The 16,520-nt window shown below is 37.8% G+C and overlaps 2 protein-coding genes across 4 annotated transcripts; both read left to right on the top strand.

Annotated features, from left to right (window-relative positions):
- The first annotated feature begins 122 nt into the window (after positions 1-122).
- On the top strand, positions 123-10,518 carry LOC122071874 (5'-adenylylsulfate reductase-like 4). The gene is made up of 4 exons (XM_042636334.1): positions 123-735; positions 8,354-8,541; positions 8,660-8,784; positions 9,791-10,518. Exons 1-4 carry the CDS (start codon positions 502-504, stop codon positions 10,240-10,242), a joined length of 999 nt encoding a protein of 332 aa, XP_042492268.1. The 5' UTR covers positions 123-501; the 3' UTR covers positions 10,243-10,518.
- A 1,560-nt stretch (positions 10,519-12,078) lies between these two features.
- Positions 12,079-15,892, top strand: LOC122071872 (metacaspase-3-like). Of its 3 annotated transcripts, XM_042636327.1 has the most exons (5): positions 12,080-12,661; positions 13,699-14,029; positions 14,193-14,313; positions 14,409-14,606; positions 15,691-15,892. In XM_042636327.1, the coding sequence occupies exons 1-5, from the start codon at positions 12,172-12,174 to the stop codon at positions 15,748-15,750; spliced, it is 1,200 nt and encodes a 399-aa protein (XP_042492261.1). In that variant the 5' UTR covers positions 12,080-12,171; the 3' UTR covers positions 15,751-15,892. The 3 variants fall into 3 exon arrangements, with proteins under 3 accessions (XP_042492260.1, XP_042492262.1, XP_042492261.1); XM_042636326.1 differs by lacking the exon at positions 15,691-15,892 and having other exon boundaries at positions 12,079-12,661; positions 14,409-15,684; XM_042636328.1 differs by lacking the exon at positions 15,691-15,892 and having other exon boundaries at positions 12,079-12,661; positions 14,422-14,577.
- Positions 15,893-16,520: the final 628 nt, after the last annotated feature.

Raw genomic sequence — 16,520 nt, 5'->3', positions numbered from 1 at the left:
GTCCGATTCTACGATTCCAACACTGCTCATTCGAAGCAGAACCGTGCCTGTTGCTTGTCCAGCTGTCCTCTTCTAGGTCAGTGGTGAAAAATGCTATAGTACGCACCACTGTTATCCATTGTTTTATCCGATGAGACATTGAAACCACTGGCTACCCATCGTCACTCGTACCTTCTGAACAGAATCTAACATTAATACCAACGTCTTCCCTCTCCCTCTTCTTCTCTCTTTCTCCCAAAGCTGTGTGTTGATCGGTTGGTGCCGGTGGGATTTAATGCGTAAAATTCCGTCGCCGTCACCGTTACCGTCACCACCATCGCCATCGCTGCAAGGCATGAGATGAGACCATGTGAGTCTCCCTCCTTCCTTATTATCGCTGTGCCCGATCGGAGCGCCAACGCTAAGATGCGCAGGGCTATCTCTTCTTCCTCCCATCCTTCTCTTCATCCTACCTTTGTCTAGGTTTTCTTTCTAGCTTCATTTCCTCCTTCCAACCAATCCATGGCCACAAGGGTTTGGCAAACGGGAATTCTTCTTTTACTGGTTTTTGGGAGGGTCAACTGCGCTGACGCTGAGGCTGAGGCTGAGCCCCTTAGAGAAAAATCGTCTTCGTCGTCGGCCGTTTGTCCTGTGGTCTCCGTTGTGGACTCGATCTTGCAGTTTCCAGATTTGTGTTGGGATCCGGATTGGCTCTCCAATGGTGGTTCTGGTGGGAATTTCATCAGTGTTACGGAGGTATGTTTTTTCCGGATACTCTTCTGAGGGTTGTTTTAAAAAAATTCTATGCTTGTACCCGCCATTCTTGAAACTTATTGTTGTTACTCTTTATCTCTGTTTCTGTATGTTCTGTTTTGGAGATCGTTGTCTTTAAAACCGTTAAGCGTTTAGGATTGATTGTTTTATCAGTTATGGTTCCCTTGAATTTTCAAATTTAGAATTTGGGGGGTATGCGTCTCGATTGCAGGAAATGGTTGCTGTGAAACATTTCATTTTTTAGATGATTTTGGAATGGTATTCGTCATCTGTGAGGCTATGCTTAAATTTCTTCTTCTTTGTAAGGTATCTGTCAGGACAAAACTGCTATAATTCTCTCTAATAAACATGACATAACTCCAACTCTAGACCTTATTACGTAAACATGCACCTTTATCTGTATTTTTATCGCCTCATTTAGCACAACAACAACAACAAACATAACCTTATCCCAACTAAATGGGTCGGCTACATGGATCCGATATGAAAAAGAGTATCAAGAAGCAATGGAATAAGGAAAAATAAGTGAAAAAGGACTAAGAGAAGAAAATAAGGTAGAAATCCAAGATGCATCACAAGAACATCCCTTACATAGGGTTTGCTACCCTGTTCCTTGTCCTCCACAAAACTCTATCCATGGTCATACTAGAATCAAGCCCCACCATATGCATGTCTTTTCTCATCACTTCATTAATAGTCATTTTAGGCCTGCCCCTCACTCTTTATTGCCTCATTTAGCCATGCACCTTTTATTTGTATTTTACTTGCCTCGTTTTCTTTAATAAATATTTTCTTCTTTTTGAAAAGAGGGGTGGGGGATCCCAGTTAAGAAGGGGAGGCAAATTGTAAAGAGGCTAGAGGAGCTAAAATGCGAAGGATATGTAAGAGAATTTTTCTGGAACTTCCTTAGTTAGGATGGAGATGAGATTTGTTATTAGAAATGGGTAGAGCATGGGGAGTCTTATTCTTCTTCAGTATCTGGAGGTTAGTTGCTTCTTTCAGAGTGGATGATATAGGATCTGCAAAGAAAGCCAGATGGACAATGTTCACTAGCATTAGTGGGGTATTGCGTTGGTGGCCTTTCATCCAGCAAAGAGAAAAATGAATAACATGGGAAAAAGGCAAGGAATTGCTACAAATACATAGAAGTACAACAACAACAAAATCTTGTTACTTACAAATAACAAAAAAAAAAAAAATCCGAGGGATTTGCTAAGAATCAGTACAGACATTTATAGTAGAAGGAAGAGGTATGTTGTGCTTTTAATTTAGAGAGAAAAGATCCCGCATTTAAGGCTGATCAGTTTGGGTGGAAATAAATTTGTACAGTTGTACCTGAAGGTTGAGGAAAACAAACAAGTTAGAAGTGGAAATAAGGCTAATGGTAGGATTTAACCAAATAAAAGGATCATGAGCAGTGATAAAGGAATAGTATGGCAGATTGGGGGGGTTTTTGCTCAAATTTTACAGGTCTTGCATGCTTTGTCCTATCCCATTGAGCTAAGAAACCAACACCAAATCAATCATCTGGCATTTGGATGTTGGATTTTGAGGCCATTTTGGAAGTTCTTGGGGCCATCAATTCTGTAAGGAAACTTGTACATTGAATTTAACTGTAAAATTTTAAGGGAGGATAGCTTGGAAGTTCAATAGCAGAGACATAATTTGAGAATTTGCAGAAGGATGATAATTCTATTGTTTTACGAAAGGTCTTTGTGTATGGTTTGAAACATTAAAGATCCTTTATTGAGAGTTTGGGAACCCATCCTGGAATGTGTTATCTATGTGTTCTGAAATTCCCATTTTTGATGATTGATTGGAAGAGTTCCATTCTACATGATGAAGGCGGAAACACCACTCTCCCATATGAAACAAGATGGAGAACCCTGTGAAATTTGTCTACGGCATTTCAACCCAAGAAATGTCCTGATAGATCCAATAACAGTCTGCTAGCTATCTATTAGGCCACACCTGCCACTGTATTGTAATATCACATGAATATGGATGGTGAACTGGGGGCTCGAATTCGTCAATACAATTACCTCAGGATTGTCAGGAGGACCTTTCTTTCTATTGAGTTTAAATGGCTACCTAGCTGGTATTTATTGGCTCAAACCTTGATTGGGGAAGTTATACCTTGGAAATTTAATGCAGGAGTAGATTACAAGAAACTACGCCAACAGTTTATAACCCCAAACAATACAAATAGGAGCAAGAAACAAAGAAATAATACCTTCAAATAAACCCCCCAAGGATACAATACTCATATAGGAGCAAAACCAGTTCAAAACCCAACCTGATAGGAGAGAGAAAGACCTGTTATAGAGCTGGAGAGAGAGAGAGGTGCGGCCAGGGTTGTAGGAGTCCGATTGAGTTGCACTCTTGGGCGTAGATAGTCCCTAGGGAGGGTACAAAAACCCCCAAAGTTGAGAGGATTCTGACGGTTGATTATGGCGTTACGCACTGTCTTGATTTTCAAACCTAAGAGAGAGAATGTGAAGAATTCTGCAGGAACATCAACTTGTCTTCTTCAGATAACCTTCAAGAGAGGATCGATTGGTCTTCTTAGAGTATAGAACCAGTCCTCCAAAGGATCTGTAGATCAGATCTCAAACTTGGGTAGCAATGAGGGTCGATTGGCTTCAAGAATAAGAACTCTTTGGCTGACTGATTCTGATTTTGTATGCTTTAACAGGTCTGAACTTCTAATAACAATAAACAGAAAATAAAAATAGAAAAAGAAGAATCGATGGAGGGTTGAGAAGGGTGAAAGAGAATAAAGGAATGGGTATCTCACCCCTCAGGTTTTGGGTATCACACCCCTCAAAGGTTTAGGCATTTCACCTCTCAATAACAACTTTTTTAGCTAAAGAGTAATCACTTAATAATTCATTCATTCAAATCTTCAATTTTGAGTACATAGGCTCCTCTATTTATAAAGGGCAGAATAGCAATCAAACTACTTAGGAGCTAGTTTCCCAATAGGACTAGACACTCGTACTACAACTAGGAGCTAGTTTCCCAATAGGAATAGACACTCCTACTACAACTAGGAATTCAAAATAGGACTAGGACTTGACTTTATGACTCCAACATCGAGTAGAACTAACTAACTAATAGTCTATATAGGTCTTTACAACCGACCAATGGCCTAATGGGCCTTTATTGAATTAAATAGCAACTAACTAAACTAATGAATAAAATCCCGTTTTTCTACCTTCTACCCATATTTTAGGCTCATTAAAGTGGCCAATTTCAAAGAAAACCCATGGGATCAAAGGCCCAACACATATATAACACAACCCAAGGCTTATTTGCAATAAAATAAGCCCAAGTGACTTATCCACATCAAAATTGGTTCTTGATAACTAGTAACTAGTGCAACAATATTGTCTTCAATTCAGTTGTGAAAATTTTACTGCTGGTACAAGCAGTCTTGAAACACTAGCGGTGAGATTACATCTCATTTAAATATGTATTTTGTACACATCCTGGACGACAGAAAACCATCCTTCCTTAGGGGATGCACCAAATTAATAACTCGTAGATTTCAAAATGTTCATGGCCTTTAGGTTTCTCTCAGACCTGTCAAGATAAGTGTCCTAGTTCTTCATTAATAATCCACTTGCAAGTTGCAACCAACACACTGCTTAATATTTCGGAGGGGAATGACTTGTAAAATGTAAAATTCTGAGGTCTTTCATGGGATTTTATTACTTACAATTGGTTTTCCTTGCTTGCAGATTGATTTCCTTTTGGAAAGGGGTTATACTTTTTGTCAACAAATTTGTTCACTTTTTGTGCAGGTGGGTGGGGTGTTATTATTGGGGCACAACACAAGTTGTGAATAAAAAAAAGAACATCCATTTTCAATCATTCCCTCATCTATAGCACCTATTTTCCAAAGCTTAAAAACATTGTCGTCTTCTCCTCCAGTGGATTTGTTGGAAAACTTTATCTGAGAACTCAATGAAATCCAAAGTCTTGAAATGTGGAATTTGAACCTAAATTGGGGACTATTGAATTCCAACTGTGAACATGTTCACAGGAAGACGTCACTGGAGTTGCAGAGATTGATTTAAACCAAGAATGGAAGAAGTTGCTGGATATAGAAACAGGAAGAGAGATTGGTGAGATGCCACCACCACTACTGTTGTCATCATTGCAACCATAGTGATTTTGCTAAATTTTGCGAAGTAGTTTGGTTTTGACATCAGTCGAATGAAATGATGTGCCATACAGGAAAATGTACAGATTTAGATGTTTTACCCAAATTTCTGTCAAATATTTTGTTTTGCCGATTTTTCGGTCGAAATGTTACTTAAAGTTATAAGCCTCAAGTTTCGAACGCCCATTTCGCAAGTTCCGTAGGTTTCGACAGTAAACCTGCCCAAAAATTCTGTTTTTGTAATTTTTTGCCAAATCACTCCCATACAAACATGGAACAAGTACTTGGGCAGTAGTGGAACACATTCGAAGCGACATTTTGTTGCGTTGTTGAAAGATTTTGCTAGATTCAAAGTCAGAGGTATGTCACTTTTAGATTTTTTTTTTCTTTTTTGAAAAATAATAGGGTAAATACTTGGTGGTTGCCTTCAATTTTTCATATTTTACTCACCGTTGCTTGATCTATGACTTCACAGAGCCGGAATTTATTTGGTGGTCTAAAAATATTTTTTAAATTTTCTAGAAAAATAATAAATTTGTTGCAACGAAGTTGTTTAAAAAGATAGGGTTTATACTTAGTTTATAGTGTTTGAAGTTCAATTTATATATTCATTAAAAAAAAAAGTTCAATTTATATATGTTAGTCACTGTTAGCTGATCTGAGACCTCACGTAGTCCCTTTTTTTAATCTGAAAATTCATTTTTTTTTTTAATTTATAGATTTTAAAAACTATTTTGAAAAATTGCATAAATTCAGAAAAATGGGAATACATATTTTTTGGATTTGGTTTGAAAATTATTTAAAGTTTATGAAAGTATTGTTTTTTATGTTTACAACTGAAGATGATAATTAATGTCTCATTCCATGATTATTTTTGATAAATTTTGGTATTATTATTTTTAGAAAAAACTTATAAAATATTTTTTAATTAATAAAAAAAAATATATAAGAGTTATGGGAAAAAGAGGAAATAGCTATATTATTATTTTAGGAGTCTTAAATGATGTATAATAGCTAATAATATATGCATTTTTTATGCAATAGTGTAAGAACTTAGAAGATTCAACAATAGTTGATAGTGGAAGTGGAGATGTAGCATGGAAGCATTGAGTTCCTATAGGGATGACAAGAAAAGGTGACAATGTAATAACTTTGGCAAGATTATAAATTCAGGGAGGTGTGGGGCACTAGACTAAAGTGGCATATGGTTGGTGGTTACAGGGATGCAGCCAAATGCTCCAAGGTCCCTAGTGAGGTACGAAAGACCATGGTCTCTAGTGAGATACCAAACTCTGTGTGGAATATGCCATATTAGAAAATGTATACAACAATGCACAATGTATACTACCAAATCAGGCTCGAAATCAAACTACCAATTTGGATGTGATTTTTAATTTAAGGGTTCCACTCTGTTTAGAGGGTCTAAAATAGGGTTTCTTAGAAGTTTTGGGACTTAATGATGCAGGAGCACTTCCGTGGATTGGCCCGAACCTATTTGGGAACCCAAACCAAGAACCGGGTCCAAATTTGGTTCTTTGATCTAGTTGGATATTAATAGTTTATCTATTTACTATTTAGATGTATCTTGTGATCTTTTGGTTAGGCTATTGATTCATTCTGTTTTTAATTTAGAGTTTGATTCCATATAGGTTGGGTTAGATAATTAGGAGATTTTATTTCTATTTCAGTTTTAGACTTCAATTAGGAAACTTTTAATTTTGTTTTTATAAATATGTGTGTAACCAAATTTATTGGGCAGATTTGACAATTAATTGACCGGTGAATTGTTTGGTGCCTGCATGGCCTTTGTGTGGCGAGCCCCCTTCCCACCCCCCGGGCTTTTCTTTCTGTGCAATTTCTCTCTCTCATCGCTTCTTTGTCTTCCCTCCCTTCCCACGTGAAACCTTTCTTCCCTCTTCTCTGTTCTTCCAATCTATCATTTTATATTACTGTTCCTTTCGCTCTTTGCGTGATACGTGCAGGCCTCCACAGTTGAATCAAGCTCCCTCAGTCCTCAGTTTTTGTGGCTGAAATTTGGTACGTATAATCCTTACTAAAGGCTACTTAACCTGGAAAGTTTGGCATCTACATCTCACGTGTGTGGTGAGATCCGACCCTTTGAAGGAACCTGCAACTGTGCTGTCTGTTTGATCTGGTTTCAAAAGTTCCTTTCTGCTTATTGGTAGGCTATTGAATCTATTTGAAGGAGGGATTCAAGAGGGCTGAGAGGGGGGTTGATTGATGCCTTAACTAGGTAGTTCCTCCACCTGCAACGAACCTTCTTCCACTGGTTTCTGGTTCACAAAAGAAAGAAGAAGAAGGCTTCTTCTTTGTTACGTACTCCTTTTATGTTGCATTCCCATATTGTCTTCCCCTGTTCTAATAATCTGGTGTTGTTCCTTTATTTGTGTTTGGTCCAAGTATGCCTGTTTGCATTAATTCATAACCCCATTATATCTTTCTTGTTGAATTATCCAATTTGACTTGTTACAAGTCTGCCACTCCTCTTTAAAAGCTTGTGATAAATTACCGATTTGCCATTATTTCTTTGTAACTTGGGTATTTGATATTTGGATGGGCCCACAGCGGACCAAATCGGGTATTTTGACCCGCATCACCTAATTTGGCCATTTGGGCCTTGAAACCCTTCACCAAAACTTGCAGCCAAAACCTACAGAAATCTTGAACCTTGTTGCAACCTACAACTGCTGCCAAAGTCAACCAACTGGGTTGGGTAGGCTTGTAGCAGTACAAGGTGGAAAAGCAAAGGAGTTGGGGTTGGGTGGTCTTGTAGCAGAGAAGGAAAAGTCTAAGGAGAAGACTTGGTGACGCAGAGGAATCTGGGGATGAGAATATGGAGATTTAAAATGACACCCCTACCAAAAATGCTCATAGAAAATGCACTGAAAGTTAAATGTGTCTTCTAATATTAGAGAAAACCACAAACACTTGTAACCTTAATCTTTCCCTTCTTATTTTCCTGTGTGCAAAGAATCGGGTATACTAATAGTTCTTACCCTTACGAATGAATGAAATTTTGTTGCTACTGCCTTTTTGTTTTTGTTTCTTTTTTTTTTTTTTTTTTTTTTTGGGGGGGGGGGTTGTGTGGGAAGTAAAATCCTGCTTTTATATTTTCCTTGAAAACATATTATAGTGCAACAATTTTGGTAGTCAGGTAAAAGTACAAAAATGTGCTGACGTTGTTTCAAGATTTTGGGCAACGACCTGTTGATTTGATGGATCTGTTTCATAGCACAATGGTAGTGGTGGCATCCATAATTGTATTTTTTTTCTTGGGTGCAATCCATAATTGTATCTGAAATCTACAAATAGCGATTCATTCTCTTAATTTATGTCGAATTCTCCAACCTATTTGTTATTTACTATTTTTTTTATAGTTTCTAATGTCATTTTAATTTTTCTTATGTGAAGGGGGATGAGGTTTCATTACAGAAGGCGCTGAATCTTGTTCATAGAAACAGCCATGAGTATGTATCCATGCTGTTCTATGCTTCATGGTGCCCATTCTCAAGAACTTGTAGACCTACATTCACTGTTCTGTCTTCCTTGTATCCTTCCATCCGCCATTTTTCTGTGGAAGAATCTGCAATCAGACCAAGGTTTGAAATATATATATATATATATTTTTTAAATCAGCCTGTGTTTTGATTTCAAATATGTGGATTTTCTTGGCAAAAATTTTGATACTCAGAAGTGTGATATTATTGAACTATGCAGCATATTATCAAGGTATGGAGTGCATGGATTCCCAACACTTTTCCTCCTTAATTCTACAATGCGAGTGCGTTACCATGGCTCGAGGACCCTCAGTTCTCTCATTGCTTTCTACACTGATGTTACAGGTTGGCCTTTCCCTTGGACATTTTTCTTTTTAAAATTTTTGAAGGTTAACTATTGCACTTTTTTAGTTCTCTTCAGTGTTAAGTAACAAACTATTGATTAATAAAAAAAAATGGGGATGTGTTTTCTGTCCGTGAGCGCACCTCTTTGCCCAGATACGGGGATGCAAAAGGACCACCGTTGCCCTCGTGGTTGATGCCTGGGTGTGTGCTCTCATTGGCTGGGGCTGTTGCGCTTTCTCTGAGAAAAGAAGATAATAAATTTCTTGACATTCTTCTAGCGTCAGTCAGCTGTTGAAATTAAAGTTGGATTCTCTATTGCTCTTCTATCCATCAGCCATATGAGACTTCATCAACATTGTGATAGTTGATTTAGGATAGCATAATTTAGGGGACAATCTTTCACTGATTGACAGAGATGCTTTCTATAAATGAGCCTATCTGTTTGTATTTATTTGTTTAGGATATGATGGTTGCTTCTAATGTTGGACACTGCTGGGTTCTCTAAATGGTATTGTTTTATCTTATTGATTTATGTATTGGGGTTCAACCTGAACATTATCTAGAATCGGGCAGGTTTGGTTGTGCTTAAGGTTGGGCTAGGGTCGGGAAAAAAAAGGGGAAACTACCTAAACCATACCACTGGCAACCTTGGTCTAATGGCAGATTCTGAACCTAGCTAACCAAACCAACTCAATTGGAGTATGAGAATAGCCAAGATGCTATTGGGTTTGGGCAGGCTGTTTGATTCATAGATTAGGCTAAGTTCTGCCCTCCATTCAACCAACCCTGCTCAATTTGCCTGTTAGATTTAGGCAGTAAGAGGATGGTATGTCGTCCACTATTAATTTGCTTTGACCGTCTTGTGTAGCAGAAATGCTTATCATGTTTGAAAGTGACATGTCACTATTTTCCTTAATATTTGTCAATTTTAAGAATTTTTCAGCTGCTTTCACATGTATTTTTTATTTATCTTGCCAATCCTCACTGTTGATGTCGTTGTGTGTAGGTATCAAGCCTGCATCACTGGGTAAGATGTCTGTGGAGAAAAGTGGGAACCCATCAAATCTTGGTAAACTTGAAGACTTTGAGCAAGAAAGCTGCCCCTTTTCATGGGCAAGATCTCCAGAGAACATGATTCGGCAGGAAACTTATTTGGCTCTGGCTACAACATTTGTGCTTCTGAGGTTTCTGTATTTCCTTTATCCAACATTGGTGGCATGTGCTCAGTACATCTGGAGAAGGCATGTCCAGGATGCAAACTTGGTTAGCTTCTGGAAGCTTCCTCTTGCTTACCTTAATCAAGCAGTGCAGGTTTCTAATGTGCTGAAAGAGCCTTGCAAGAGAAGAAATTTGCAGGAAGGAGCAATCAATGCCAGGGTTTGGGCGTCCAAATCACTTGCCTCAGTTTCCATTGGTGATGCAAGTTCTAGCAGGGGTTACTCTGGAAATGAAAGGTGATAAGGATCCCCTGGATCCCGGCTTCTGACTGTAGAACAAAATGTTGGAGATTTATACAGATGGATTTTGCCTGCTGCATATGCAATGTTGGTGGAACTATCTTGTTCCAGGGTGGAAACGCTTTTTGGGTTTAAGTTGGGATTGGTGCTGTGTCTGGGTCCTTATGACTGGGAATGTCCTGTATCTGGCAGCTGTAGTGACTCGGTTTCTTACATCTGTTTATATAATTCTAGTTACATTTATGAGTAGGGGGTATATGGAAGATCTTTGCTTTCACCTGTGTCTTGACTAGAATGATTCTTCACAGCCAAGCTAACCATGTACTTCAACAGATTCTAAGCTATAATATGATCAAGAAGTCCTTTCAAAATTAACAAATGGTATACCTCGCATGAAAGTTCTCTCCCCCTTTGCACCAACCACAAACTCTTTGGTTTCTCGCCTGCCAATTTCCACCCCAATGGTGATCTGGACCTCAATGCCGTGGCTTTGCCAGCTACGCATCCACCGTGTCTCTCAGCTTGTATCCAACCGAACTGACTCAGTGGGTGTACGGGGTGGCTCTCTCACTTGTAATGACGAGTCACCACCAACTGCACGGCCTGAGAATAACGGTGGAGTCTGTGGGTATGAGCTGCCACAGAAATAACTTCCTTTGTATGTGTAACAATGGCGTTATTCCCAGCACGGACTGCTACAATCAGATGGGCAGTTACTGTAACTAGTATGCTGTATTTTCACCTTTCTTTTCTGCTACTGTCTCATTAGACCTTTCATGCATACATGCATGGGACTCCCTAGATGATACTCAGTAGATAAGCACCTGAAGCAGAAGTGTTTTCATGGCTTAAAGCTCTTTTCCTGATCATTGTTATAGCTGAACCTTCATTCAACTCATCTTGATGATAGTCTCCAGAGATTTGCATGTTGCTGTGGTTTGTTGCCTTTCAGTAGGTATTCTTACCGCTACAGACCAGAAGAGGGGATACCCTCACCCCCTCCAAAAAAAAAAAAAAAAAAAAAAAAAGGTACTCTCACTTGATCTTTTGAGTTGGTACGTGTGGGGTGGGCTGGGAGGGAATCTTTTTTATAAAGCTTTGTTCCTCTCTATATATCTATGACATAGAAAGATTGGGAGGAAAGAGCTAGATGCCCACTATCTATAGTGGATAAATATATGGAAAGAGAAGAAAGAGGGGAAAGGGAAAAGACTTCACCATCATCACTAACATTTGTGACCATTCATCCATTGATTCTATGTTATCAGACAATAGAGACAAGCTCTTGGCAGGATCCATTTTCAGCCGTTGGTGGGTTTGAGGAGAATGACTTTGTCATGGGATTTGATCTGCTCCATTGTTGATTTCTGGATTCCAGAACTCCATGTTTGCCCCACTTATTAGACTCGTGCATGAACAGAGTGGACTTTCAAGACAGAATAAATGCTAGTAGCTGCAGACTAGACTCTCTTATCTTTATCTCTCTTTCCAAGTTAAAGTCTTTGTTGATTCCTTAATCAGATTCTCTCATTCATTTTAATGGTGGATCCTGACATTAATGGTCAGTTTAGGAAACTTTTCAATTAATATGGTTCCTTTGTTTCACTTTCACTCTATTTTTGACTAATTATGACCCAAGTTTCAAGTCATCGAGCTATTCACATCTAATGTGGGATTATTGCTTCCGCATAAAACATAAATATTTGATAAGACTTTAGGTTGCGAATATGGTTCTATACCTCTATCAATGGTGTGACAAAGAATTTGGTTCTTCACACTTTACACTGTAGATCAAGGAAGAAAGAGAAAGAAGGAACACTCTCATTAAAGACTCATAACCAATTCCTTCCATACAGAGCATCTTAATTTACACAACAATTGATCTTTCTCTCTTCTATTTTATTTAATCTTTGATCTCAGTTTGGCTTCAATGCGACCTAGTAAAATGGAAGGTAGAAGGGTGAGTTGCAGAGGTTGTGGTATGCAGTTAACTGTTCCACCGGAGACCCAAGCTATCCGGTGTTACCGGTGTGGATCAACCATCTGTCTTCGACCGGTGCCTGAGCCGGTCACCTACGCTGGAGAGTGGATCAAGGAGTTCTTAACCAACGTATCTAACACGGCCATAAACTATGTTGCAACCTCCTCGTTGAATAACAACCCATCACTACCAGGTGGTGTGATGAGTTACAATGGTTATAATTACCCTCCTCTTCCTCCTTCTCCTCCTCTGTCAGCACCAGCAATTTCATATTCTTCTTCGGTGGCAAGAAGAGGACGGAAGAAGGCACTTCTCTGTGGAGTGAGTTACAAAGGGAAGAGATTTGAGCTCAAAGGAAGCATTAATGACGTTAATTGCATGAGATACTTCTTGGTTCAAAGGATGGGATTTCCAAATGAGTCCGTCCTTGTTCTCACAGGTAAGAACAACCTTTTGGTGCACATGCAAGAGTGTGTGTGTGTGTGTGAGAGAGAGAGAGAGAGATGATGGGGTGGGTCAAACAAACTCGAACCAGGCCCCAGGTTTGGTTTTCCATATATGCATATTTTAGAGAGCTTCCCTGCACAACTGATCCCTTTTTAAGCGACATTGTTGAGGGTTGATGTCTTTTATCCTATAGTTCGAGTTATGGATGCCTTCAAAGGGGTTGTTAAAATCCGTTTAAGTTTCACACAACGTAATTCTAGATATTGTATTTCTTTGTTTTCCTTATAAATTGGTAGCAACGGGGAGTAATTAGCATTATTGAGAATTCTTTCACAAATTAAAGAGTCGTTAGGAAGAGAGCTTGTAACCCTATATCAATTGCTAGTGAAACTAATCTCATCACTCTGTGGACCTAGGCACCATGCTAGACCACATATATCCTTGCATCATGGTTGTGTACTGTTACATTTTTTAGTTTCGTGTAAGGTGTATAGATTTTCATTTATGCACACATGGCTTGTTGGATGGGTCCAAATTTTATGAACAACTATATACCAAAGTCTTTTTTCAAATGTCAAATATTTTACCTGGACAACTTTCCAAATAGAAAAATAAAGCATGATTTTAGGAAGATAGAGAAGGAACACAAACTATAGAGGGTGCATCAATATCCATGTTGGGCATATGATTGATCTTGAGTTTGAGTATGAAATTTGACATGTGACTAATCTTGACATTGTCTCTCTACTGGTTAAAATTGTTGTATCATCCTACCATGTGACAGAACTAAGGCCGATTGTGAAGACAAGCTTATATACATTTAGCGAATATTTCATTATACGTACACGACATAAATTTATACATGTCACATATTTTGTGCTAGTAATTTATTACTAAATAAGGCTGCGTACATTTCCCCCTCCCAAACCTTGCAGGCACTAAGATTTTTTCTTTAAGATCTTATACATTAGGGTTCCATTGTGAATAATTTCTTTCTCACTTGATGCGAAACTCAAAACCAATTTGCAGAAGATGAGCCAAATCCAGACCAAATTCCAACAAAAAGAAATATCCAAAAGGCATTGCAATGGCTCATCCATGATTGCAAGCCAGGGGATTCATTGGTATTTCACTATTCAGGCCATGGTTCACAACAACCAAACCTCAATGGAGATGAAATTGATGGGTATGATGAGACTCTTTGCCCTCTTGATTACCAAACTGCAGGGATGATCATTGATGATGAGATCAATGCTGCCATTGTCAAGCCTCTCCCTAGAGGGGCAACCCTTCATGCCATTATTGATGCTTGCCATAGCGGAACAGTTCTTGATCTACCGTTCGTCTGCAAGATCAATCGGTTAGTTTCTTTATTTTCTCATTTTAGAATCTGTTCTAAACCCAAAATCTATTCTGAAAATGCATATCGAATGCAACCCAATTTTATAATTTACAAGCAAAATTATTGTAAAAATCAGCACTTATTAATTCTTGTGTTTTTTTTTTTTTTTTCTTCTAAATAGAGATGGATCTCACTGGTGGCAAGATCAGAGCTGCCCTTCAGGTGTTTATAAAGGGGCAAGTGGTGGACTAGTTCTTTGTTTCAGTGCCTGTGATGATAGTCAGACCTCGGCAGATACCAATGTAATAGTAGCAACAGCCATTAATGATAGTTGGAAACACCCACAAGCTCCAACTTATCAGCTAAATGATTTTGAAATTATTGTTCTAATTTGCAGGCTTTTTCATCAGGAAATCTTATGCAAGGTGCCATGACATATAGTTTCATTCGTGCTGTGGATCACATACCTGGATTGACATATGGTCACTTGCTCAATGCCATGAGATCTGCCATTCGAGAAGGTAACTCAGCAGGAAGATTCAATGGTCCAATAGCATCTCTCTTAAAAAAACTATTTCGCACTCAGCTATCTCAGGTATTTGCTCTTCACATATGTGTGGTTTCCAGTCATTTCTTGATAATATTGACTTTGAAGCTGACTACTGTAAGTTATTATCATCATTATTATTATTTTGAGTAAGAAAAACAGAAATAAAATTAAAGTAGAAAAGAATCCAAATTCTCGGATACAACCATCATTATAATCCCTATGATGGTTGAATGGTTCTCATTCAACTCTGATATAACCCACTCCATGAAGTTGTCTGTGGGACTAGTCCGGCCGAAGGCTTGGAAACCTGTTATTTAAAAAAAAAAAAATTCTTATCTTGTTTTAAAAGAGTAAATCCCCAAAAATAATTTCAGGACAGACTTAATTTCCAACTTAATAGTAAATATCTCCCATGGACAATTCATCGAGGATCTCTCTTCCATCCAATCTATCAGCTCTTGACAGTGAGTCCAAGTCTCTATGATTGTGGCTCTCAATGATTTTGCTTGTTGCAAATGTTGGGGCATCCCTCTTGCTTCCGCTTCTTGAGCGCTCCTTGCATGATCAAAATTCATAGTAACAAAAAAAAAAAAAAAAAACTGTTTATCAAAAATTATTATTTACACACATTTTACCTTGAAAGAATCCTTCTTCCATCACATATCCTTATATATGAACTAGGGTGAGTGACTTCAAGATAATCCTTACTACATAAAGAAACAGGGGAATGATTTTCAAGTGCTATCAGATAAAGACAATAAATTAAAGCTTAGATACTCATCAACAAGATTTTTAATAACATTCATGGGGTTCGGTTAGTAGTAAGTAACAATACAAAGATTCCTAGCATTTCATAAAAAATAACAAGTTATGGAGAAGATAACCATTCCTATGGTGATTAAAATGAAGATAGTAAAAAAGTGGAAATGGAAGCTCTATTATCTCTAAAGAAAGAATTTGGATCCACATGAACTTTGGTATAGATTATATGGTTGTCCCATGAAGAAGACCCAAGATTATTTTAATTATCTTTGAAATTATCTTCTTTTCTTTTGGTAAAAATCTTTGAAATGATTTCCTTTCTCCTAATATGTGATGTTAACTTGAGTTTTATGGTTGAGTGGTACAGGAACCTCAGTTGTCATCTTCAGAACAGTTTGACATATTCCAGAAGCGATTTGTTTTGTAATTAGATCAGCAGCAATATTCCATTTTCTTTTTGATTATTGGTTCAGATAAATGAATATAAAATTGACTTTCTTTTGTCAATACATTGTCACTCTATTTCATTCCAGTCTTCTTTACTAATAGAAGGGGTTGATTAGCTATCACATGCTTCCTTTTTTTTTTTTTTTAATCAAAAGAGAATCATCTAAGGTTCTTCTTTTTGTGGGGTTGTGGTGGTGGTGGCGGAGGTGGGGGATTTTATTTATTTATTTAATTTTCTTTTAATGTCCCTTTTTCTAAGGTGGGAAGGTAAGTTTGAATAAGGAACACTTCGCAATAAGTAGAATTTAAATCTACATAGGATAGCTAGTTATGGATGATGCATAGTTAATTTCTTTCATTTTCCTTTTTTTTTCTAGTGAAACCACTAGGTAGTTTCTAAAACTAGAATTTGATAATTTATGTGCGTAATCAATATTATAAGTACAAGGTTCTGCACACTAATTTACGGTGGGGAGTGATTTGAAATATGTAAAAAAAAATCCTCTATGATGAGCAGTGATGGCTAGGGGTGCATGGACGGGCCTTCCCAGCCATTAGATGCTCACTACATCTCACTGTTTATCGCAAAGAATCCAGATTCATAAAAAACATGTATCAAAGCTTAAGATCCAATAAAGTGATAGAGATCTTTATAAAAAAATAATAAAGTGATAGAGATAACAACCATATGGCTCTTATTTAAGATAAAAATGGCTTGCTTGGCATCTTCTTCTCTTCTCTTTTTTTTTT

This window comes from Macadamia integrifolia, chromosome 2, assembly GCF_013358625.1.
Source record: "Macadamia integrifolia cultivar HAES 741 chromosome 2, SCU_Mint_v3, whole genome shotgun sequence".
Classification (NCBI taxonomy): domain Eukaryota; kingdom Viridiplantae; phylum Streptophyta; class Magnoliopsida; order Proteales; family Proteaceae; genus Macadamia; species Macadamia integrifolia.
The sequence above is the reverse complement of the archived record's forward strand: the minus strand, read 5'-3'. Positions and strand labels throughout refer to the sequence as shown.

Bases quoted from the DNA above. Each gene is read 5' to 3' on its own strand.
- LOC122071872 (XM_042636326.1), top strand. From the start codon at position 12,172: ATGCGACCTAGTAAAATGGAAGGTAGAAGGGTGAGTTGCAGAGGTTGT. The intron at 12,662-13,698 runs GTAAGAACAACC...ACCAATTTGCAG, and splicing joins GTCCGTCCTTGTTCTCACAG to AAGATGAGCCAAATCCAGAC. The intron at 14,314-14,408 runs GTAATAGTAGCA...TCTAATTTGCAG, and splicing joins AGACCTCGGCAGATACCAAT to GCTTTTTCATCAGGAAATCT.
- LOC122071874 (XM_042636334.1), top strand. From the start codon at position 502: ATGGCCACAAGGGTTTGGCAAACGGGAATTCTTCTTTTACTGGTTTTT. The intron at 8,542-8,659 runs GTTTGAAATATA...TGAACTATGCAG, and splicing joins GAATCTGCAATCAGACCAAG to CATATTATCAAGGTATGGAG. The intron at 8,785-9,790 runs GTTGGCCTTTCC...CGTTGTGTGTAG, and splicing joins TTTCTACACTGATGTTACAG to GTATCAAGCCTGCATCACTG.